This window comes from Candida pseudojiufengensis (genome assembly GCF_024610245.1).
Source record: "Candida pseudojiufengensis strain CBS 10847 chromosome Unknown scaffold1, whole genome shotgun sequence".
Lineage (NCBI taxonomy): Eukaryota > Fungi > Ascomycota > Pichiomycetes > Serinales > Debaryomycetaceae > Lodderomyces > Lodderomyces pseudojiufengensis.
This window is the reverse complement of record NW_026261530.1, coordinates 413,168-437,252: the sequence shown is the minus strand read 5'-3', so window position 1 is coordinate 437,252 and position 24,085 is coordinate 413,168. Positions and strand designations below refer to the sequence as shown.

The window sequence follows — 24,085 nt, the reverse complement described above, 5'->3', positions numbered from 1 at the left end:
TCTTTACACATTATTTGCATTCTAATTAAATTGTAATTAAATGTTAGATTAACTCCAAGCAGGCAATTCATCTAAATAATGAAATTGAAATTTGATCCATTCACACCACCCAAACTATATATACAACCAGATGAATCTTTATACGAAAATATAATAAAAAAATTTCATGAAATTTATCCCGTTAAAGATTTTAAAAAACCACAATCAAACTCAAATCATTCAATCGATACAAATAAAAAGCGTAAATTGAATCAAGATAGTGAAGCAGAATCTTCTATAAATGTAAATGATCAGGGAAAGACAAAGATGAATGAAGGAAAAACCGAATCATTATCATCTAAAATCAAAAAAGTAAGATTTAGGGACTTAGATAAACCTTCAGTAGAAGAATAATTAAACCTAGATTATATATCATTTTTGATGATGAGATAAAAAATGAGTTGAATTCAAAATTCCAAGTAAACTTATCGAGTTGAGTAGATTGAAAAGGATTAAATTTATCAATCAGTTGAAATAATATAATGTTTGATGAATGATATGTATGTTGATTTGCTTTAGTAATGTAAAAGATGGAATCCAATCGGATCAGCTTTATAGTTAAATGCTTAAAAATATAAAGTAACTATTTCTTAATTAAATATATTAATTCTGTACTTAATTGTATTTGATGAATCCATTTGTGTAGAAAACTAATAATGAATTTCAATATTTGTTGAATTTAAGGACCACTTGTAAATAACTTGTTTGAGTTTTCGTAAAATTTTGTAAAGTTTATTGAAATTGTCAACCTGTTCTCTTATCATTTCTTTTGCTTTAGTCAAATTTAATAAAATTGTCATAAAACAGATGCATTTACTTTCAAAGATTGTGATCCATCAAAATTGGATGATGAAAATTGATCGCCATCTTCAAAATTAAATACATCCGATTTTATCACAATTTTATTCTAACTTACTCTTAATTTTTGCTGTTTTGAGATTGGTAAAGAATTTCGTCCTTTCAGTTTCAGTGGAATTTAACCCCCTGCTCCCTTGTCTTAACTTGGATAGAGACGGTTTTATAATTGATGTTTCCGTTATTGTTATAGACAACCTACTTATAGATGATTCATAGTTATGAGTCCAATTGCCTTCTACCAGCTTATCTTTAGATGAAGTTAGGTATGCCCTTGAAATCTGAAAGGAAAAAAAGTTTTGTAAATCTAAATAGACAACACAAAATATAAATCCATATGAATTGAATTATTTCCTCTGTTTCAATTCAATTTAGGACACTATAATAAAACAGATAGACAAATGCAAATTTGTCGTTTAAGTAAATTGGAATTTTCCAACTAGGACCTAACTCAGCTGTTTGAACTTTGAATTTGTTGTAAGGGCATTGTAGAAATATGGTTCTGTAAAAATAATTTCTCCACGCTTCTAGAACCATATTCCTACAGTGCCATTACAACAATTTATGAGGATTCTTGATTTTATCAACCATCTTACTAAAAATTTTGCCAACTGTTTGACCTTTAAATTTGTTTTAATGGCATTGTAAGAAGGTTGTCGTATAGTTTGTCTGCAAGATTAGATAAGCCATAAAATCATCTTCTTACAATGTCATTACAACAAATTCACCATGCTTGATTTTATCAATCATCCAACTAGAACCTGAGTCAGCTGGTTGATCTGTAAATTTATTGTAATGACATTGCAAGAAGTTTGTCGCATAGTTTATCTGCAAGATTAGATAAACCATGGAACCGTCTTCCTGCAATGCCATTTTAATAAATTTAACCTAGTACCAGGATACCTAAAACTATCAATTACACAATCTTAGAAGTCTCATATTCTCTGGTAATCATGGAATAGTCGATTATAACATTGAGTTTCAATTTGCAACCTAATCTTGAAAGTTCCGAAATGACAAGAATTAACCGGTACCTCAAAAACTCTTTTTCATCTAATTGAGTGTCCATGATCCCAAATTGGAAAGTACTGAGCATTCATTTTTATTACCAAAGTAAGCAATGGGTACCTTGTATAACTTCAATTTTGTAAAATGTGAATATTTGTCAAATTGAATTTTTGATATATTTCACCACCAATTTTTATAAAAGTAAAAAGTACAGTAAAGAAGAAAAATTTTATAAAACATAGGGATTCCTCCACTTTTATATTAAATCATTTCATCCTGCAATAATATGCTTAATAACATTTGAATCAAATATTATATATTGTTATAGTATATGTAAATTTATATTTTTAAATGCTACCAAAATCAAATATTATTGGCTTAATAATTACAAGGAGTGTTTCATATTTAATTATTACACTAAATTATTTTGTGTTAAATAATTTTATATTGATTAGCCTATATTATGATCCACCAATTTTATGAATTGTGTATACCTTTTTTTTGACAATCAATTTATCCATTATATACTTCTCCTTCGGTATGTTACAAATTTAGAGTTATAGAACTTCATTGAGAACGTATTCTTAATCATCATTTATATTCATACATCATAGTTCTATCTCAGGGTTCTTAAACTTAAGACCTTTATTCATTGAATAATAATACTAATAATATCATAAATATAGGGTACCAACGACAATATAATTATTAAATTCACACATTCAATATATGATTATAATTATTTCCAAAATTTAAAAATTATTACTTGGTCTAAAGAACCTTCAAGTTATAACAAAATTGATGGTCCAATGTTTCCACGTGCATATTTTTCATACAATCCCTATATGTCCAATATATTCTAAAAACTTTTTATCATCAATATATTTGAAGAATTTCAAAAAGGATTCAACCAGAAAACGCAAGAAACTAAAGACCCAAAATTACTTCGCAATAAGAATTGATTTAACCATCAATAAATGCCAATTGATTGATTAAGTCTGTTCTTATTGCAAAGCCTTCTTTGATGTTGCAGGTCTCTTGTATTTTGGCGTTGAATTTGTGACTTCAAATAATCACGTGTAATTTATGGGGAAAAGCAGTATCAACATGCTCAACGTAATTGCATGAATGGCTAAAGAAGTACATGATTTAGTGTTCAATTACACTCTTAATCATCACAATGATATTTTCATTCAAATTTCCCTTACCCGTACAACCTTAATCGTTGATCATGCTCCATGCTCCATGCCCCATGCTCCGGGGCGATACAAAAACCTTTACAAAGTCTTTCAGAAATGAAACTATTAAACATTAAAATCATTTAATCGAAATTCTTTTAATATAAAGATAAAATTTTTAAAACTACAAAAACGATATTGTAAAAAACTATCAATTTATTAAAAAATTAAAAACCCACCCATAAAATAATCTATAAAAAGCTATAGATATATATCTTCTTGATTTAAAGTATATTCTTCTCCTCTTCATCATCAACCATTAAAAAATATTTTTAAATCAATGAATTAAAAAACATACAACCTTTTCTCTCCACTCTAACCAAACTACCTCTCTCTCCTCTCTAACATTAACACCCTCTCTAACCTAATTTAAACACTAATTTTTTTTTTATCTTTATCATCATCTAAATCAGGAGATAATAAAACTTTAGATAAATTACTAGAAGACTGATTATTACCATTACCACCAACATTTTTATTTTTTGAATAATTTAAAGAATTATTTCTTTTTTGCATATTTGATTTAAATGTTGGTATAATACCTTGAGAATAAGAAGATCTTAATTGTGGAGGTCTTCTTATAAAACTAGAATTGTTTGAATTTGAATTTGAATTAGATGGTGAATTATTAAAAGTTGATGAAAAATTTAAATTTTCATCACTACACATTTCTGCATATGAATAGAAATTAACTGATGATTTTGAATGTTTTAATTGTGGTGGACTTAATGGTGAAGATGGTAGATTTTTTGGAGTTGTTGTTTCTTCAATTGTTTGGGCTGGTTGTTGTTGTTCAGATGATGATTGTAATGATGATGGTGAAGTTGAAGCATTGTTATTAGTATTTGATGAATCATTTGTATTTGGTTGTATAGCAGACATTATTGGAATTGAAGAATAAATTGAATTATTTCTTGATATTGGAGACATTGGTCTACCTAAAGCCATATTTAAAGCACTAACTGAAGAATTTCTTCTACTTGAATAAATCATTTCAACATTTTCTAAATCAGTTTGTTTATCATTAAATAAATGAGCTGTAGCATCTAATGCAGGAGGAATTAAATCTTCATGTTTATAAGTTGATAAACCTAAAGAAATTTGAGAATTATGAGTTGAAGATCTTGATCTTTTAAAATCTGGATTAAATGAAGAAGTGTTTGAGGTGTTATTGTTGTTTGTTGTGTTATTATTATTTGAATTACCATTATAAATTGAATTTGATAAACTTACAATTGAACCTGATCTATTTGGTTCAAAAAAGCAACAACAAGAATCTTGTACTGATCTTTCAAATATACAACTTTCATCAGTTTCTATAATAGAAGCAGCATTTGATTTAGAATTTTTATTTTTTGAATTTGTTGTTGATGATTTGGTTGAAGAAGCTGATGATTTTGGTTGTTGTTGTTGAGATTGAGATTGAGATTTTGGTGGTGATTGTTGTTGTTGTTGTTGTTGTTGTTCTATTGGTGTGTTTTCGTCTGAACCAAAAGAAAATAATGATAATCTTTGTTTAGTTGAATTAGATCTTGAAGGAGCTTGATTTATAACTTGAGTTGTCATTTTGATGAATATATCTGTATTTAGAATTAGATTTGAAATAGAATAATTATAAACTCGATTCTGTAAAAATTGTGAGTTAGTTAAACCGATATTTGTTTGTAGAAAGTATCAGTAGTTTAAGTATTAGTAATTAGTTATTAGTAGTAGCAGTAATACTGTCAAATGAATGAATATATCTGGTTGTTGGTTATTTGGTTGTTTGTTGAAATATTTAACTTTATATCAAATGAAGCTTTAAATAAAAAAAAATCCAAATATTTTATTGGTTTAATTTTTTGATAAAGGGAAAAAATAATATTTTGTATTATGTATTTTGTTTTAGTGTAGAATCCTTTAGTATTGATCAGTTTTCTACTTGTAAAATTCTAAATCTGGTGAAGCTAGTGGTTGGAATACTTTGAATTAAAGAACAAACTGTATATATATAAGGCAGATGATGAATATATTAAAAGGGATGAACAAAATTTAAGGATTGAAAAATTTATTTATATTTTATTTATTGGTGGTGTATAGTTTTCAGTTTTGTTAAGATAATGAATGAATGAAAAAAAAAATGAATGATTAAAAATCAATTTTGTGTAACTATTTTATATTAGTAGAATTTATACTTTTTTTTGCCTTATGATAATACATAGCACATGGTAGCATTAAGATAAGCTGGTTAATTATTAAATCTAATCTTACATAGTTTATTACTTAACAATAGAAATATACATAGTAGGGGGTGTAAATTATGAATTTCTAGTATTTAGAATTCATTTTACTTACTGAATGCTCATTCGTCTTTTAAAAGTAAAAGTTGATAGTGTATTTTCTGAAGCTGCATTGACTTTTCCAATTGATGATGGATATGAGTATCACCAAACTTAGACGATCTATTGAATAATTTGCATATGATAATTAAATTTGAAATGATCAGTGTTACCAAACACAAAAATATATTTTTTTTCAAAAAAATATACACACATAAAATTAGATTCATAGATTTAATAGGTGTATAAAATTGTTCACTTTAAGAAGCTCCTTATGAAAAGATTTACAAATTTAAATGTTTCAAAAAGTTAAGTAGGTATACAAATTTCTATTTAGGTGTAAATGTATGATTAGACCAAATATAATTTGCTAATTAAAAAGAAAAGTATTAAAATGTTTGTCTCAGATAATATTTTTTTTCATCATTCATATGTTTCTTTGAAATTTATAATGTGAAATATGGAGGGTGGGTGATCTTTACTAGATAATAAATACACCCTAATGAAACAGAATATGAGTTTAATATATCATTAATTTTTAATTGACAACCTGTTTATTACTGAAATTTAGTATCTATTGGGAAAGACCATAAGGACGATATTGATCAACTTTTCTTCTTTGGAGAAATTTATATACTTGGTTAATTTCAAATTTCAAATACATAGATATATGATTATTGGCTATACATTCATTATCGAAATGCATTTAAGACTAGTTGACAGAGATAAAGAACACATTTTCATAAATGATGTAAGCCTAAAATCAAATTCTAAATGTAATTTAAGTAGTAAATGATGATCATTGACTTTTGAAATACATCAAAATGTGAAGTTTCAAAAGAAAAAAGGTTTATGATTTTGTTAAATAACTGATAACTATCTATCAATCAATCGTATTAGATCACCGCCACGATCAAAATTTCCAATGTATTATTAAATCATTATACTACAACTTTGTGAAACAATTCAAAATCAAACACCACTAACTTGTTTATAAATTGTTTCAAAATGTAAAGAATAGTCGTTATGTACTGATTTGTAAAAGTAAACAAAAGAACTCGCTGAAATTAATGAAAATGGATTGATAAATTGATAAATTTGATTGTTCTTGATCTTTGTGTTTTTAGACAATGTTTTATATAAAAATTTCAGCTGTTAAACGTTAAATTAAAAAATGTTTTAGATTGGAATCTAATTACACAAAATCTAAATCAGCACACCTTACATTTGTTAGAACACTCCGGGGGGAGGATACGCTCTTGAAATTCACATGGAATCAAACAGACTCACTACCTTAATCAAAAAGTACGAGATAGATAACCTATACTCGAATTTATGAAAATCATTAGTTCTATAGCCCTGGTGTTCTACTACCTCAGATTTTCGTGAAAATTACTTTGAGTTTACTAGATCTACTAACAATAGTTTACACCCCCTTTTCCTTATAATAATAAAAAATAAACGAAAAAAAAGAACAATAAGAAACTAAAATTAAAAATTAAAATAATTCCGATCAATTTAAGATAGATTTAAGACTACGTATTGATATCTTTATATTGAAGAAAAGTAAATGATGATGTAACTTACGAAATGATTGATCGAAAAGTTAAAAAAGAAGGTTATAAAATCACTCTCAAAAGAAAACGGAATTAGTTAATACCATAACCTTTTGTATTTGACTTGGATCTAGAAAATCTATTACTTCCTTTCATCAACAACTTTTTTTTATTTTTTTTTCTGCGAAACCGCCTTTTGATCTACATACAATTTTCTGCAAATTAAAAGGATGGAGGAATAAGACACACGAGGGTAGATGTGGAAAAGAGTTTAACCATTCATAAATAGATCAATAGAACTTCACTCTAATTTCATGCATCGTCAATACGATGTGACATTTTTACAGATTGTTTAAAGTTGTATCTGATCTCTTCAATTGAAAATGATAAAAAAAAATGAAATCGGATTGTTTTTCAATTTTAAAAGATCCCTGATTTGATCCATTCATCCGAACAATTTACACAAAATTACAATTTCAAATTAGTTGCAAAATTTATTCAATCAATTAACATTCATTTAACTTTAACAAAACAAAGAGAGATACAACGAAGTAAGTAAAAATAAACCAATACCAAACAAGTATTACTAATTAAGATTACTGACAAATATATAACCGACCTCATTAATCTATCTTCCTTACCAATTTAAACTTTTTTAAACTTATAATATTTCAAAAAGTTAATTTTTTGACATTATTTGAAGTCTAAATATTATTGTAAAGATTCAAGTACAAGGCTCAAAATTTCCTTTTGATATCGGTTGCAAAAAAGATTTTTAAAAAACTTTAATGATTTGAAAGTAAGTAAGTATCTTTATTGATTATGAAGGTTTAGGGATAATCTAAAATTTACAATTTATTTTTTTGTCCATTTGTTGTATCCCTTATGTTTAATCTAATTGAATCTTTAATAGGATTAAACAAGATTCAGGGATAAATTAATTATGTCATAATTTTGGAATATCATCAAGGGTTTTAACTACGTCATAAATTCAAGTGGTAGGGTTATCATTAAATTGAGGTATTGAATTTTAGAAGTTTGAGTATTTTCTATGATGCAATTTCGTCCTATCGACGCCCATTGTTGATCACCAAGAGTAACATCAGTATTTATTTTGATTAATCTGTTTCTACTGAATCGAAATTACTTACAAATAATAATCTAAAAATCAGGTTTTATAAATGGTCGAAATATTCAATGATACAACTTGTGATTTACGAACAATATTAAACAAGCTATAAGAAAAATTTAACAGACTCAACTAGCTATAAAAAAAATTTGACGGATTTAACAAACTTTGATTAGATTTGATATTGGGTGATCATAATATAAATGAATGGCAATTTTTCACTGATTTTTCTTTCAACAAAGTTTTATTCAAGGAATTACGGTTCATGATGTCAAAGACCTTGGGAAAAATATTCTAGCTTATGGGTGATGATGTTGACTTTGTTAATTGTTGTGACGTGCTTTATATTGTTTGAAACATATATATTGAGTGATCTTTTTACTTGCGAATTCGTACAACCAGAATTTAGAAGAACTATCATAAAGTGTTGTATGATGGTTCGTTTAAGTTCTTGTAGTACGAATATGCAAATAAGAAAATCAAACTATTGATATTTCAACCATTAATAAAGCCCTTCTGATCTTTCAGAAATTGGATTTTTTAATAAAGGTTTAATTTAAAAATAGATCATTCTCAACCTACAACTAATCACTAAAATTGGTATGGCACCAATAGAACAATTGAACTTTATAGGGAATCTTTAGCCAATCAAAAATTACTTGTAAAGAAATATTTTGATTAATATCACACTTATTTCCTCAAGTTTGCGAGCAATTAACATGTATGAAATTTTCATTTGTATTGGTAGTTAATTTTGACACTATAAATGAGCTATTTCTAACCCAATTTCAGTGGTCACGTCTACTGTTTTTAATAAGATTCGTAGCACTTTAAATGTCAAATTAGAGGTGAAATTCTTTTGTAAAGTAATATAATTAATAAAAACCCAATCCTATAAACTCCTACTTACATCTCAATAGAAATAAACCAAATACCTTAAATGCAATAACCTATTCTCCCCGCTGCGTATACTTATTAAATAGCTTTTCTACAAGTTGGACAACAAATAGAATAATCAACCCATTTTTTCAAACAATCATAATGAAATTGATGAGAACATTTAATTTCTCTAATATTATTATACTTTTCATTATTATCAATTTTTAAATCATCTAAACATATAACACATTTATAATCATTATAATTATTAATAAATTTAGGAATTATTAATTTTTTAGATAAAACAATATGTTTTTTTTGAAAATTTATAAAATTTCTTGCTTTATTTATAACTAATTTTAAACTTAAATATGATGATGGTAATATATGAATTGGAAAAGTATAAAAATATAAAAATAATAATGAAAATATTAATATTGAAATAAATTGTAATAAATTTACAATAAATTCTCCAATATAAATTATAAATGATTTTTGATCAATCCAATTTAAATTTTCTTCTTCTTCTTGTTGTTTGAATTTTAAAATTTGATATAATTCTAATCCACATTTTAAACTTGTTAATATAATCATTGGAAATAATGATAATACTTCATAACCGAAAATTGCAATTAATATATTATCTTTTATTGATGAATAATTCAGTTTATCAAATGACCAAAATCCATTTAGGTACAATGAATAAAAAAATTTAAAAATTAATAAAACATCAACAAGATTTAATATAACTAATCCAATTGATAATTTTATAGTCCATAATTTCATTTCTTTTGAATTTCTAAATCTTTGATTCTGTTGATCTTGGCCGTTAAATAAATTTTGTATACGATCAGAACTTAAATAATTAAAACATTTTAATAATAATATTACTAAAAATAATCCACCAAATTTTATAAATTGAGAAATTAAAATATTTTTAGATTTAATATCAATTTTTGAATCATCAATATTAAATCTAACACATAATAATATAAATCCAATAAAAAATTCCCATATAGTATATATGATCTTATCTTTTAAATTCATTATTTCATTATTTGATAATTTTCCAAATAATCCCCATTTACATAAATTAAAAAATAAAAATAATATAATTAAACTTAAATGAGGTTTATATATATAAAATGTTTCCTTGGATATTATAGATTGTAAATTTTGTAAAGTTGTTAAATGATGATTTATTGTTAATATTAAAGTTGTTATTGATGGTGAAGTATTAGAAGCTGATGAAGTTGATAATGATGTTAAAGATGATGATGATGATGATGATGATGTGAATGATTTACTATCTATTTGTTTATATGCTGTGAAACTAAGTAATGCACCAAACTAAGATGAGATTGAGTTAGTACATAGAACATAACATTTATAAGGATTTTGAAAATCAAGTTTCAGAAATCATTCTCCTTGTCCTTTAATTGTTGAACCTTAATATTACATACTGCTCCATACCGTAGTGGCTGTCGTCTTAAAGATTCCATGTTATATTAAGTTATATATTGGAACTTGTTAGTGTTTGGTGTGTTGTACTTAAATCAGTTGTAAATGAAATTGACAGGTTATTTTTTTATTGTTGCATCTAAAAATAATGTAAAGTAAATTACACAAAAACAATGACGTAGAATATTTGATTCACGCGACACCTTATGAAATTGGACTTGAATGGAGTTAAGGAGGTTGGTGAAAGACAAGTGACGTTCAATTCAATCAAGAGAAAGGCATTACCCAAGCCAATTTACACCCATATAAAACTAGCTTAATTAATCTTTTAGCGTACTGTAGTACTAGTAGTCTCTAAAACTAAAATCTAGGACGTTCGAACGTCTCACCAAACTTCTCGGCACTAATGAAAACTTCTGCATGATTCTAGTTGCTTGAATACTTTAGGGCTCACAGGTTGGTTTTAAAAGCTCTAGTAATCAGAAAATTCTTACAACTTTAGACCTATCGTGGTGAAATTAATTTTGGTTGCAAAAAACTCCATGATAATTTGATCCAGTTTTTAACGCGCATAAAATGATTATCAAATTTACAACCAATTGAATAAACAACATCTATACAAGACTCAATGCTACTAATACTATGAGAAAATCAGCGTCTAATACAAGATTAGATCCAACAACACTACCGAAAAAGACAACTTCTATAAAATCATTACCATCATTACAACCTCGACAACAACAACAACAATTACCTATAACTCCACAAATACAACAAACAACAAATCAACCACCACCATTATCAACTAATCAATCTCAATCATCATTACATCAATTTACAAAAAATGATATTATTGAAAGAGATAGAGCAACTACATTATCATCAATGGATATACCATTTCATCCAGTAGAAAGAGATCGAGATAATGAACAACAAGAACCAATAATATCAAAATTAAGACCTGATTTTTCAAGATCAAGAAGTACAACATTACCTAATTTTGTAAATTTTGAAATATTATCAAATTCAAATTTACCTTCAACTCCAAGTTTAACATCAATACCATCAAATCATCCAGAAAGTCCTACTTGGTTATTAAGTGATTTATTATCAAATTTAAGTAGTTTAAAAGATAAAGATGAATATTCAATTGTACAAAAATCAAATGATTTAGTTACTTTATTTCAAACTTATCCAAATTTAAAAGAAGAAGTTCAAATTAAAACTGTTTTACCAAGAATTCAATTTATGTTATATCATAGAATATCAGAAGTTAGAAGTTCATGTTATAGAATTTTAAGACATTTAATTGTAAATTATCAAAGTTTAATTTTATTAGGACAACTGAAAATTTTAATTTTTATTATAGTAAGTTTAGCAAATGATCAATCAAAAAGTTCAATAATTGAAATGGAACAAGCTTTAAAATTAATAAGACAATATATGACTATTGAAAAAGGTGCAGATTTATTATCAGTTGGTGTAATAAAGGCATTAATTGCTATAGTTGAAAATGATAAATATGATTATCATAAAACAAATTCAATAAATACAAATTATGGAATTAATTCAGAATCTATACCAATGGGGTTTAAAAATGCATGTATTGAAACGATAAGTGAAATAGCATTATTAAAACCAGAATTAGTTTTCCATTCAGGAGGTTTTAAATTAATGATAAATTCAATTATAGAAGGACCATTTGAAGTTTCATCAACATGTTTATTAATTATATTAAGAATTTTAAGTTATCAAAATTCAAGAAAATTTTTAAGAAATGGATTTGATTTAGATTCTTTAATTTCAATTTTTTCATCAGAAGAAAATAATGAAAATTTAAAAAAATTTGAAAATTTAAATAATTTTAAATTACAAAAAATTTCTTTTTTAATTTCAACTTTATTAAAAGATTTTAATGGTTTAATTGCTTATTCAATAAATGATTTTACAAGTATTCAAAATTTATTAATAAATTTAACTAAAAAAAATAATAGAGTTCAAGATTTAGTTCTAGATATTTTATTGGATGCTTTGAGGATAAAAGTTTTTCCATGGTTGGAAAATAGTCCCATTGGTGATTATGTGAGTAGATATAATGATTATAAAAAGAGGAATGGAAAGGGACATGAACATTTAAAATTTGAATATACAACTAGCAAAGAGCCGTTTTTGAATGATATTGTACATCATTATCAAGGTCTTTTAACATATATTTTAATTGTTAATGATGTATTTGAACATCTAATAGGATTGATTCAAGATTCAGCTAGTAGTGAAGAACTACGACAAAAAGCAACGCTACTAATCACAAAACTTAATGCAATTGCAAGTAATTATTTACCTCAAGAATTAATCAAAAAGAAATTACAACTGCTTAATTTTTCTTCACATATTTCATTTGAAGTTGTTAATTTAACACGTACTAAACCTGAAAACAATCCTGAACAAAATCAATATATTAAAACCAATATGAAAAAAATCTCAATTCAAGCAAGTAATAATGTAGATGATGAAGAATTTAAAAATATGATTACAAATAGTAGAGTATTAGTAATTAAAGAATTTGAAGATTGGAATTGGCCATTACTTTCAAGTTTAGTTCAAGGTCCATTAAAATCATCAAAGAGATTTGAAGAAGTTTTAGAAAAATCACCAAAATTCTTTAAGAGATTAGTTTCATTTTATCGTCCTTTTAAATATAGATTTTCAACTGTTCATATTCAATCTAAAAATTATCAAAAATATATTAATTTTGGTTGTTTGCTACTCGAAATGTTTTTAAGTTCAGAAATTGGTACAAAATATTTATCATCAACTAAATTATTACCTCAATTATCTGAAATTGTTGCACAAATTGATCCGTATAGTGGTATAACTTCAAAAGATCCAGTATTAAGTAAGAAAAGACTTGAAAATACAGCATCAATAGGGTATATTCGATTTTTGGGAGTTTTAAGTGGTAGTATTGAAGGATTAAATTTATTATCTAATTGGCAATTTTTCACATTAATTTCAGATATAATTTCAGCTTCAAATGAAATTGAAAATAATAATTATTTTATATTAACTTTATTTAAATATATTGATTTTTCAATTGAAAATAGTCAATTTAAAAATTTATTACAAATGTGTTTAAATATTTCAAATTTAAAAATTAAAAGTTGTTTATTAAAACATTTATTACCTCAATTAGTTAACAACAAGGATAGTGAAGAATTTTCAATTAGGATACTTGTTGAAAATTTTTATAATCGAAATCATGAAATAGTTGAAAATTCAATTCTATTTTTATATAATCATTATAAAGCAAATGATTTTCAAAATGTTGATATTTTTTTAAAATATCTGCCATCAATTTCAATAATGAAAAAATATAATATTGGGAAAAATTTTTTAGTTCAATTATTACAAAATATTAAAAGTTTTAGATATTTAGAAGATGAAGGATATATTGAAGAAGAATTTAATAAATGGTGTCAAATTAAAAAATTTAAATTTGTTAGAAAAATTGATGAATTAATTAGATTACAATTTTTTCCATATGTTAATACAAATAATATTGAAAATAATGATAATAATGATAATGAATTTGAAAATTATTCATTAAATTTTTTTAAATGTCTTTTATCAACAGAAGAAGGTTTAAATTTTTTCAACAAGGGTATAGCAAAAGATTTTTTAGATCAATTATTATCATCAATTGAAATAATTTTTAATCAAATTTCAAATGATAATGAATTTTTAGATATTGATAATCAAGATGAAATTCATTGTGATTTATTAGGTTTATTAAGACAAAATTTATGGATTATTGGACAAATTGGTTCAGGAAATTTTGGAATTCAATTATTAGATCCAATGTATAATATAAATTTAAAATCTTCAATTATAGAATTGATCTTGGACAATTTTCATAATTGTCCTGTTTGGGAAATTAGAGGATTATGTTTTTATGTTATAGGAATGATTTCAACTACAGTTGAAGGTATGGAAATTTTAGATGAATTTGGTTGGTATTCAGTATTAGATCAATATGGAAGAAGTATGAATTTAGCTTATCCAAAACAAATTATTGATGGTCCTATAAACTCAAATCATGATAAAGCAAATTTATTTAATGTTTCAATAATAAATCCATATCGTGATAAAAGATATTTTCATATTTTTAATAGTTTAGTCGACAAGACAAATGATGAAATTCAATCTCCAATAACTATTAGAATTTTTACATATTTACAAAATTTAAATTCAATTTTATCAAAAATTGAATTAAAAGCAGTTAAAGAATTAATTAAAATAAAACAACAATATAATGATATATTTGAAGATGTTGATTTATTTCTTGATGTTATAAGGTTAATTGATAAAGGTAATTTTTCATTTCATAAAAGAGTATTTATATTTAAATTATTTTCAGATGGGTCGGTATTAGAATATATTTTAAAAAAGGAAAAAAGAGGATCTTTTAAATTTCAAGTATAGTTTTTGAACGGATACGTATAATACACATGTACATTGAAAACTCTTTATTTTCTACGTCTTTTCTTACTTGATGAACTTGCAGCTTGTGGAGTTATAATTAATTTACCATCAACACCTAAATCAAATTTTGTACCTGAATATTCATTAAAATTATTTAAAGTTTCTAAAGTTATTGGTTTATAATCTCCATTTATAAAAGGAGTATTTTTATTACACCATAAATCTGCAGATTGAGGATTTATTTCTAACAGTATAAATTCATCGTTTACTAAATCTGGTATTTTTTCAATTAAATATAAATTTAATAAAGTATTTGAATCAGGTTTAAATTGATCTGAATCAATTAATTTTGATAATGTATTTTTCAATCTTGGAACTTTCGATATTATTTGTTTTATTCGATTATTTTCAATTTCTTTCGACGTATCATCATCTTTTGTTCCATTTTCTTCATTTTCTTCTTCTTCTTCAAATTTCTCAAGAATATCTAATATAGCTTGATTTCGTCTTTGATAATATGCTAATGTTTTCCGCTGATTTCTTTCATTTTCAAATAATCTATTCAGTTCTGTAAATACAATTTTAAATTTTTCTTGTAATTGATTATATAGTATTTGTATTTCATCTAATGATTTTGAATCAATTTCTGATTCAGGTAAATTTGTAGGATCTATGGATTGCGAGGGTTCTGGTTTAATTTCTGGGTCTTGCGGTTTTGGCGCTAGTTCTGTTGTCATTTTGTTGTGATTGTGTACGTGCAAGTGTTACAGTATTTTTTTAACTGTGTTAATGGTTACTTTAATGGTGATTCAAAATTCGGTCGCAAAATTTTGAGCTACCTTGTCGTGATACTTTTGAAATTCTGTCACACTCAAAAATCAATTTACTTCAAAACGGATCTCAATCACTAATTTCTAGAAAATAGCTATTCATGTTTGAATCCATGACTGAGTCTAATATTAGCTATTAGCATTCTTAGGTTTGCAAGTGAATTTCAATCTGTTAGCTTTATTTGGCTGGCCATTGGCTCAATATCTCAGAAGAAGGAACCATAGAATTCCAAATTTATGACATTTACTACACGATTAGACTAGAACAAATGAAGTTATTAAAGATCTCAAACTACGCCTAGTTTTCTCTTGAAATAGTGAATTGTTCTAAGCTGATTCCAATACCTTTTTGCAATCTTGAACGACAGTTAAGAACTTTGTTACAGACCTGTATATAATCCTACACGCTATGATAAATTAATTTTTATTCTTTATATTTCTACGCGTTTTATTTATTTACTTCATTTCATACAATATTTCATATAATATCATCATTCATAATTATTGAGATCATCACTCTACATATCATTACTAAAACTCATACAAAATCTAACATATAATGTCAATTGTATCATTAACAGGAATAGAAGTACTTAATAATCCAGCAAAATTCACTGATCCATATGAATTTCAAATAACATTTGAATGTTTAGAATCATTAAAAGAAGATTTAGAATGGAAATTAACATATGTTGGATCATCAGATTCATTAGATCATGATCAAGAATTAGATTCAATATTAGTTGGTCCTGTTCCAATTGGAGTTAACTCTTTTTTATTTACTGCTGATGCTCCAAGTCCTGAATTAATACCTGCAAGTGAATTAGTTAGTGTTACAGTTATAATATTAAGTTGTTCATATAATGAAAAAGAATTTGTTAGAGTTGGTTATTATGTAAATAATGAATATGATACTGAAGAATTAAGAGAAAATCCTCCTACTAAAGTACAAGTTGATCATGTTGTTAGAAATATTTTAGCTGAAAAACCAAGAGTTACAAGATTTAATATTGTTTGGGATAATGAAAATAATGTTGATGAATATCCTCCTGAACAACCTGAAGATGTAGAAGAAGAAGAAGAAGAGGAAGAGGGAGAGGAAGAAGAAGAGGATGATGATGAAGAAGGAGAAGAAGAAGAAGAAGACGAGGAACTTGGAATACAGGAAGGAGGCTCAAAGGACGTAGAAGATGATATAGAAGATCAAGTTGAAGATATAGGTGAAGAAGATGAAGAAGAGGATATAATAGGAGATGAAGATGAAGAAATGCAAGAAGAAGAGGAAGAAGAAGCAGAAATATCAACATTAAATGATAAAGAACCAGTAATAGAGTCTTCATCAAATCATCAAGAGCAACAAGTAGATACGCCGAAAGATAGTTAATTTTTAAATTGAATGAAATAATGTATTTATTATTATTGTTCGTAAACTTCGTTGTATATATGGTTCATGTCATGGAGATCTAATTATTTATTCCTCTAAAGAATCAATCATTGAATTTATTATTTGACTTAATTGATCAATAACTTCAATTGTAACATATTTTTCATTTTTTAACCTTCCTATCCATTTATCTGGATGCCATTTTATTCTTTCTTGTTTTAACAATTCTAACATTGATTGATTGGAATTGTTTAAAATTATTTTATAAAATTTCTCTAAATTTGTTTGATTTATTATCTCTAATAATTTATTAGTTTCAACAATTTCATAGAAAAAATATGGTGAAATTAATGGTAATTTTAATTTATTATAATATTCAAATTTTATAACTTCGTTCTCATTATCATTGATATCCAATTCTGGTGTGATGTATGGATCATTAATACGTTTATCACCAATATGAATATCTTCATCTTCTTCATTCATCAATCCAGCTGATGTTATTGGAATTTCTCCTATTATATGATAATCTTGTTTATTATAAGAATCTCGTAGTTGATTATATTTCGCATTATTATTATTATTATTTCCAGAATTAAAAGATTCAAATTTATTACCATTTATTGGAGTTTCATATCTATAATTTGACGGTAGTCTTTGTTTTGGTTTAACAAATTTATAACCATTAATTGAATTTAATGATGATGTTTCATTAGCCGGATGTGTTGATGGTAATGGTGGAGTTGATGCTCTTGATGAAGATGGAGTTGATTGAGAAATTGGAGTTGATGATAATTCATTATTTATTTTATTAAAAGAACTTGAATATTGTTTTTCTTCATTTTCATCATCTTCTTCTTCTGGTTGATCATGATGTATTGGAATAGGTGGCATATCTTGTAATGATGTTTTTCTGGCATAATTTAAATCTAAAATATTTGTTGTAGAAGTTTGTTTAAATTTTAATTTTTTTCTTTTTGGTTGAGGAGGACATGGAGTTGAATCATTTGTTGAAAAACTTAATTTTAAACTTGAATCATTTGTTGATGAAATGTTAGTATTACATATTGACATTTTTGATTCATGTGATATAGTATTGGGGGTACTCATTCTAATATCTGTATCTTGATTCATTCTTCTTTTTTTACTAATATATTTGGGAGGTGATATTTGAAAAGCATTGTCTGAATTATCATCATCAGAATTATTTGCAATAGTTTTATTACCTAATGAATATTCATCATCATCATCATCGTCTTCTTCTTCTTCTTCATCATTTTCATCTCCTGAATCATTTTTATTATACTCTTCAAAGATTACATTTTTGCCATCATCCAGTTCTTCATTATCTCTTAAATAATCATCTTGTTTATCATCAATAATCTCAGATTCTAAATGTAAATTATTTAATTTATTCATTGGTGATAAAAATGAAATTGCATGATTTAAAGGAGTTGATGCATAACTCAAAAAATTTTGATGATTTAAATCTAATGTCTTTTTAGGTGATGGAGTTTTTTCCATTGATTCAAAGTCTAAAGATTCCGGTCTCCATGTAATTTTATTGTGACTACTATTATGATCTTCGGAATTTTCAGAATCTTCTTCATAATCTGATGAAGTTACTCCTTTATGATACCAAGCTTTTTTCTCCTTCCTTGACAGATTTAGCTGTGATTTTGATTTTGGACTATGATGAATTACAGTTGATTCTACAAAATTTGGTGATGATTGTGAATTTGCAACATTATTTAAATCCATGGGTATTGAACTATTCTGATCATTTGTTAGCCTATCATTCTTCATCTGATGTTGTAGTTTTGGTGTGGTGTACTTCAGTAGAACCATTAATTAATTGTTATATAGTCATGTGTTCTAATAATATGTTTATTTGTTTAATCTATTATTGAATCCTTTATCTGATTTGAAGTTTGTTTATTTTGAGTATATAGCTCTCTCTGATTTGTTTTGATTTCAACGGAATAGAACTACCAAGTGTACTATAAAATTTCATAACCATTTTCTTTAGCAGCCAAATTCAATAGCGTTTCATCCGAATTCTGCAACACTCAACTTTGAAACCGAAGTTTTGAATAGTAGATGGAAGAGCTTGTTTACATGGCCAAATAATATAAATAAATGCTACGGGTTTTCTTTGTTGAAAAATAGGCTCATTATGGTGACCAAAAGATGAAAGGGACATGCATAAACATGATACCCATGGATCTAGCATCTCAATGTCAATTCTACTTTAGTATCCCAAAATCAAATTACTAGGTGAACAAATTAAAAGGAAGTATCTTCATGTGACCAACAATTAAGAATTTTGATGTACTCCTTTTGTTCCTTACATATGCGTTCAAATTATGCGTGAATAGGAATGAAATAAGCTCCACAAGCTCCGAGAGCTCTTTTGAATTCTACCTACTTAGGAGAAGCGTCAATAGAGAGATTCGGTGATACTAAGTTAGAAATCATTTCCAAAAAATTGGGCTTAATTTAGGAAATTTGTGTATTGTTGGTGTGAATTGCAAATTTAAATTAGATCAAACTCACTAAAAAGGAAAGACTATAAAAAATTGTTATGCGCATAAATTATATGTAATAGTCTAATTAAAGTTTGAGATAGAATTAAATGAAAACAGGAGCCAGAAAAAGTGTTTATTTTCTCTTTGTATTCGACTAATTCTTAAACTTGTCAATTTCGGTAACACTTAACTTAATATAATATTATATGTTTTTGTGTGGAATGCAAGATAATGTGATGGAATGAAATTGAAATTGAAATTGTAATTGATAAACGTTTTTTTTTGTGTGTTTAAAATTTCATCAATATTCTATTACGTATTAAAATTAAAATAATGACCTTGTGTTTGCTTTGCCTGTTCCAAAAAAATTCTATAATCCCTTGATTTTAAGATAACTTTAAGCCATTAAAAACATTTCTTTGCTCAATTAAGCCTCTATTAATCGAGATCCTTTCTTTGATCTCTTTTTGCCATTCTCATACTTTCTGTTAATTTAGGTTTGTTTCATATTAAAATTTTTCTTTCAATTTCTCTTATCTTATAATCTCATTGGTAGCACAAAAACAATACATATTATGCAATAGAATAATAGAATCATTAGGTAATAGATTGTGCCACATTTTTTATATACATCTATATTGATCTACCAATAATATTTATATATACTTCTGAATCATCCTTCGAGTTTTATATCTGGTATTCATCTGGTGTCAAATCTATTCATTCAACAGACTTCTTACAAGTTTTCGAGTCAATCAGTGGAGTTTAAAGTTTAGTAAGAACGCAAATTTGAATAACTAAAACTAAACTCGTGTTTATAAAGCAATCAAAAACAAATATCATTAAATATTTTTTTTGCCAACCAAAACATCATAAATCAACAAACAAACAAAGAACAACTAAACTAATCTCATTAATAGATTCATGAGTGATCTACTATCTAATCCAGCAGATACTTTATCATATTTAGATATTTCATTTTTAACATTTGAAGCAGTATTAGAAGTTATAATTATATGTTTTGCAGGATTTATTGCAGCTAAAACAGGTTTATTAAATACAAAAGGTCAAAAAATTTTAAGTTCATTAAATGTTGATTTATTTACTCCATGTTTAATATTTTCAAAATTAGCAAGTTCTTTAAGTTTATCAAAATTAATTGATATTATTATTATACCAATATTTTTTACTGTTTCAACTTTAATAAGTTTTTTATGTTCAAAATTAACTTCATTATTTTTAGGATTAAATGAACCAGAAACTGATTTTGTTACTGCTATGGCAGTATTTGGAAATTCAAATAGTTTACCAGTATCATTAACTTTAAGTTTAGCTTATACTTTACCTGGATTATTATGGGATGATATACCTGATGATGATAGTGATAAAGTTGCAGGTAGAGGTATATTATATTTATTAATTTTTCAACAATTAGGTCAAATATTAAGATGGTCTTGGGGTTTTAATACTTTATTAAGAAAAAGATCTCAATTAGAATTAAATACTTATTATTCAAAAAATGGTGTTAAAATTATAAATGATGAACAATTTCATTTATTAGCTGAAGATAATGAACAAGCTTTATATATTGATGAAGAAAGAGTTACATCAAATGAAATTAATGCTACTTCAACATCATCTTCTTCTTCTTCTTCATCATCAAATAATTCAATATCAAACAATTACACAAGTAACAATACACCATCACAAACATATAATTCACAATTACATTCGCAAAGTCATGATCCTTCACCTATTTCAGATAGTGATGATAGTGATAACAATAACAACACCAACAACACAAATAATGATAATAAAGTTGAAATATTAGAAAAACCAATACGATTCCTAGATTTTTTAAAAAATTTACCAGGTATAAAACAATTTATATCATTTATGAATCCTCCATTACATGCAATGTTATTAAGTGTTATAGTAGCATCAACTCCATTACAAAAAATTTTTTTTAAAATAGGTAAAGAAAATGGAGATGGTTCTTTCGTTCATAATACATTAACTGAAGCAATTACAAATTTAGGGTCCGTATCAATTCCTTTAATATTAATAGTATTAGGTTCAAATTTATATCCATCATTAGATATTCCTGCTCCATCAAAACATTATAATCGTATATTATTTGGTTCATTATTATCAAGAATGATATTACCTTCATTAATATTATTACCTATAATAGCAGGCTGTGTAAAATATATTAATATATCAATATTAGATGATCCCATATTTTTAATTGTTTCATTTATTTTAACTATTAGTCCTCCTGCTATTCAATTAAGTCAAATTTCTCAATTAAATGGTATTTATCAAAAAGAAATGTCTGGAGTTTTATTTTGGGGTTATGTTGTTTTAACTTTACCTACTACTATTTTTATTGTTGTTTGTTCTTTAGAAGTTTTAAAATGGGCTCAAAAATAGAGGTTGTATATAAGGATATTTAAGAGAACTTAGAGTAGGAAGACACTATTATTGAACAAGCTTGTGTGTGTCATGGGCATATAGGTTTAAAAAACGATTATTAGTTAAATAGGATGTAATGCATAAGTCTGGCACTAAAATTAATTGATGGCGAAAATAAGTAACAACTTTGTTCTTACTTATAATTTTCATCCTACTCTATCCAGAAATAATCTTGAAGTAGTTATCAATGACTATAATGTTAGATTAAAAAGATGGGAATTTAATACTAAGAACAGATCGATTCTGCTCACTTAACTACTGTCCTTGGGTCTATATGGAAAAAGTTAATTAGTATATTTTATGTAAATTTAAAGTTGATTTATGTAAGTTTAGAGTTGTGAACCCTTAATCAACGATCTCACCTGATCAATTTACAATTTGAATAGATAGGTTCCCGTCCATATATATGAATTCAACATAGTTACCATTAGCCCTGAACTCCCGCTTATTATAGTTAATAGCATATTATATGTACAAATTTCATGTCTAATATTTCTGAAATTATTTATGTATGTACATTTAGTTTTAAAATAAATTATCCCCTCAATCGATTTAATCATCAACTATAGATTTAACTGTATGTTACAACCCAACAATTTTCCAAAGTAAATTTTGAGTGATTAATCTGAAATTTTTTGAATCCTAAACATTCTTAAGTTTTCTCGAATGATTTTGATATTATTCAAAAATAAAGTTTTAAAAATTTAATTACCCCATTGAACCAGTGGAGGAATAATTTTTATGACATGATCAATAAAGCATTCAAATCAACTTAAACTAGTGTCAATGTAAAATTTGTTTTTTAAATATTGAAATATGAGTAACGTTAACAATGATGAAGAAATTTTAAGTTTTACGATTTGCAAATGGTTGAGTTAGTTCATATGATGATAACGATTTGATCATTTTATTGCTTAGGTATTTTAAAACAGTTTCTGAATTTGTTATGAATGCATAGAGTCTTAGTCAAATTGTTTAGCATTGAGCAAATGATAAATGAAAGGTCGATTGAAAACAATCGAAGCATCAAGTACATTAATATAACTGATTCTAATTGATAAATTTGAACTTCCTTGAATAAGTTTGATGATGTGACTTTTCAATGACAGTAAGTTGTATAATAATAGTAAAATAAAAAGTTCGTAGCTTATCTCTGTCAAATCCCATTTACAAAACGAGTGTTAAAGTACGTAGGTGAATAAAGTCCCTAAACGTATTCTTTATAAACTGATCAACTTGACAAATTCAAAAAACAACATTCATGAAATTATAAAAATCAAAACAGCTTATTGAGCATTTTAAGTAAAAATTTAGACCATCATCGAAATACTGTAGTAGCCTGAGTTACAAACGATTAAATTCACAGAATACAACCAATCATATATATTTGAAAGTAGGTTATTCTTTACAAACTTATTTTATAGGTGAGATAATTGATTGTTAATCAGATCTATAATTTTTAAGATTTTCGCATCTTCTATTTGTTTGATTTGCGTTTCATAATTATCATTTAAATAATCTTTTAGCCACCAATTAAGTTCGTTAAAAAAATCTAAATTTGTTACCGAGCAGAACTAGAAAAGTTTGAATCTGAAGCAATCCCAGATTAAAGTTAAATAAACAATATAACTTCCAGTACTTTGCTCATGGTAAACTATCAGAAAACTTTTAACGTTGTTCTCAAAAATATCATCAGATTTATCACACTAAACTCATATTCATTTATCAATTTTGTACCAATCTGAAAAAGTAGAATTTATTAAAATGTAAGGCACAGTGAAATCATCTTTTTCTCCTTTCTTGAATCCCGAAACAATTTCGGTTAACTTAAGCATAATTTAAAATAAATCTTTTTCTTCGATTCTAATTTTTTTAGTTCTTGCGTTATGCATAATGGTTTCTT

At 25.8% G+C, this 24,085-nt stretch overlaps 8 protein-coding genes across 8 annotated transcripts; 4 read left to right on the top strand and 4 right to left on the bottom strand. All coding sequences in view use genetic code 12, as the record gives it.

Annotated features, from left to right (window-relative positions):
* Nucleotides 1-78: 78 nt before the first annotated feature.
* KGF55_003309 (uncharacterized protein) lies at nt 79-393 on the top strand (the record flags this gene model as incomplete). Its single annotated transcript, XM_051758089.1, has 1 exon — nt 79-393. One exon carries the CDS (start codon nt 79-81, stop codon nt 391-393), a length of 315 nt encoding a protein of 104 aa, XP_051613681.1.
* Nucleotides 394-3,509: 3,116 nt separating this feature from the next.
* KGF55_003308 (VHS2) lies at nt 3,510-4,706 on the bottom strand (the record flags this gene model as incomplete). Its single annotated transcript, XM_051758088.1, has 1 exon — nt 3,510-4,706. One exon carries the CDS (start codon nt 4,704-4,706, stop codon nt 3,510-3,512), a length of 1,197 nt encoding a protein of 398 aa, XP_051613680.1.
* A 4,412-nt stretch (nt 4,707-9,118) lies between these two features.
* KGF55_003307 (uncharacterized protein) lies at nt 9,119-10,524 on the bottom strand (the record flags this gene model as incomplete). Its single annotated transcript, XM_051758087.1, has 2 exons — nt 9,119-10,372; nt 10,486-10,524. 2 exons carry the CDS (start codon nt 10,522-10,524, stop codon nt 9,119-9,121), a joined length of 1,293 nt encoding a protein of 430 aa, XP_051613679.1.
* Nucleotides 10,525-11,125: 601 nt separating this feature from the next.
* Nucleotides 11,126-14,965, top strand: TSC11 (TORC2 complex subunit; the record flags this gene model as incomplete). The annotated part of the gene is made up of 1 exon (XM_051758085.1): nt 11,126-14,965. The coding sequence occupies one exon, from the start codon at nt 11,126-11,128 to the stop codon at nt 14,963-14,965; it is 3,840 nt and encodes a 1,279-aa protein (XP_051613678.1).
* Nucleotides 14,966-15,009: 44 nt separating this feature from the next.
* KGF55_003305 (uncharacterized protein) lies at nt 15,010-15,702 on the bottom strand (the record flags this gene model as incomplete). The annotated part of the gene is made up of 1 exon (XM_051758084.1): nt 15,010-15,702. The coding sequence occupies one exon, from the start codon at nt 15,700-15,702 to the stop codon at nt 15,010-15,012; it is 693 nt and encodes a 230-aa protein (XP_051613677.1).
* Nucleotides 15,703-16,354: 652 nt separating this feature from the next.
* ASF1 (nucleosome assembly factor) lies at nt 16,355-17,179 on the top strand (the record flags this gene model as incomplete). Its single annotated transcript, XM_051758083.1, has 1 exon — nt 16,355-17,179. One exon carries the CDS (start codon nt 16,355-16,357, stop codon nt 17,177-17,179), a length of 825 nt encoding a protein of 274 aa, XP_051613676.1.
* Nucleotides 17,180-17,266: 87 nt separating this feature from the next.
* Nucleotides 17,267-18,985, bottom strand: KGF55_003303 (uncharacterized protein; the record flags this gene model as incomplete). The annotated part of the gene is made up of 1 exon (XM_051758082.1): nt 17,267-18,985. One exon carries the CDS (start codon nt 18,983-18,985, stop codon nt 17,267-17,269), a length of 1,719 nt encoding a protein of 572 aa, XP_051613675.1.
* A 1,646-nt stretch (nt 18,986-20,631) lies between these two features.
* Nucleotides 20,632-22,140, top strand: KGF55_003302 (uncharacterized protein; the record flags this gene model as incomplete). Its single annotated transcript, XM_051758081.1, has 1 exon — nt 20,632-22,140. One exon carries the CDS (start codon nt 20,632-20,634, stop codon nt 22,138-22,140), a length of 1,509 nt encoding a protein of 502 aa, XP_051613674.1.
* Between the last annotated feature and the right edge of the window lie 1,945 nt (nt 22,141-24,085).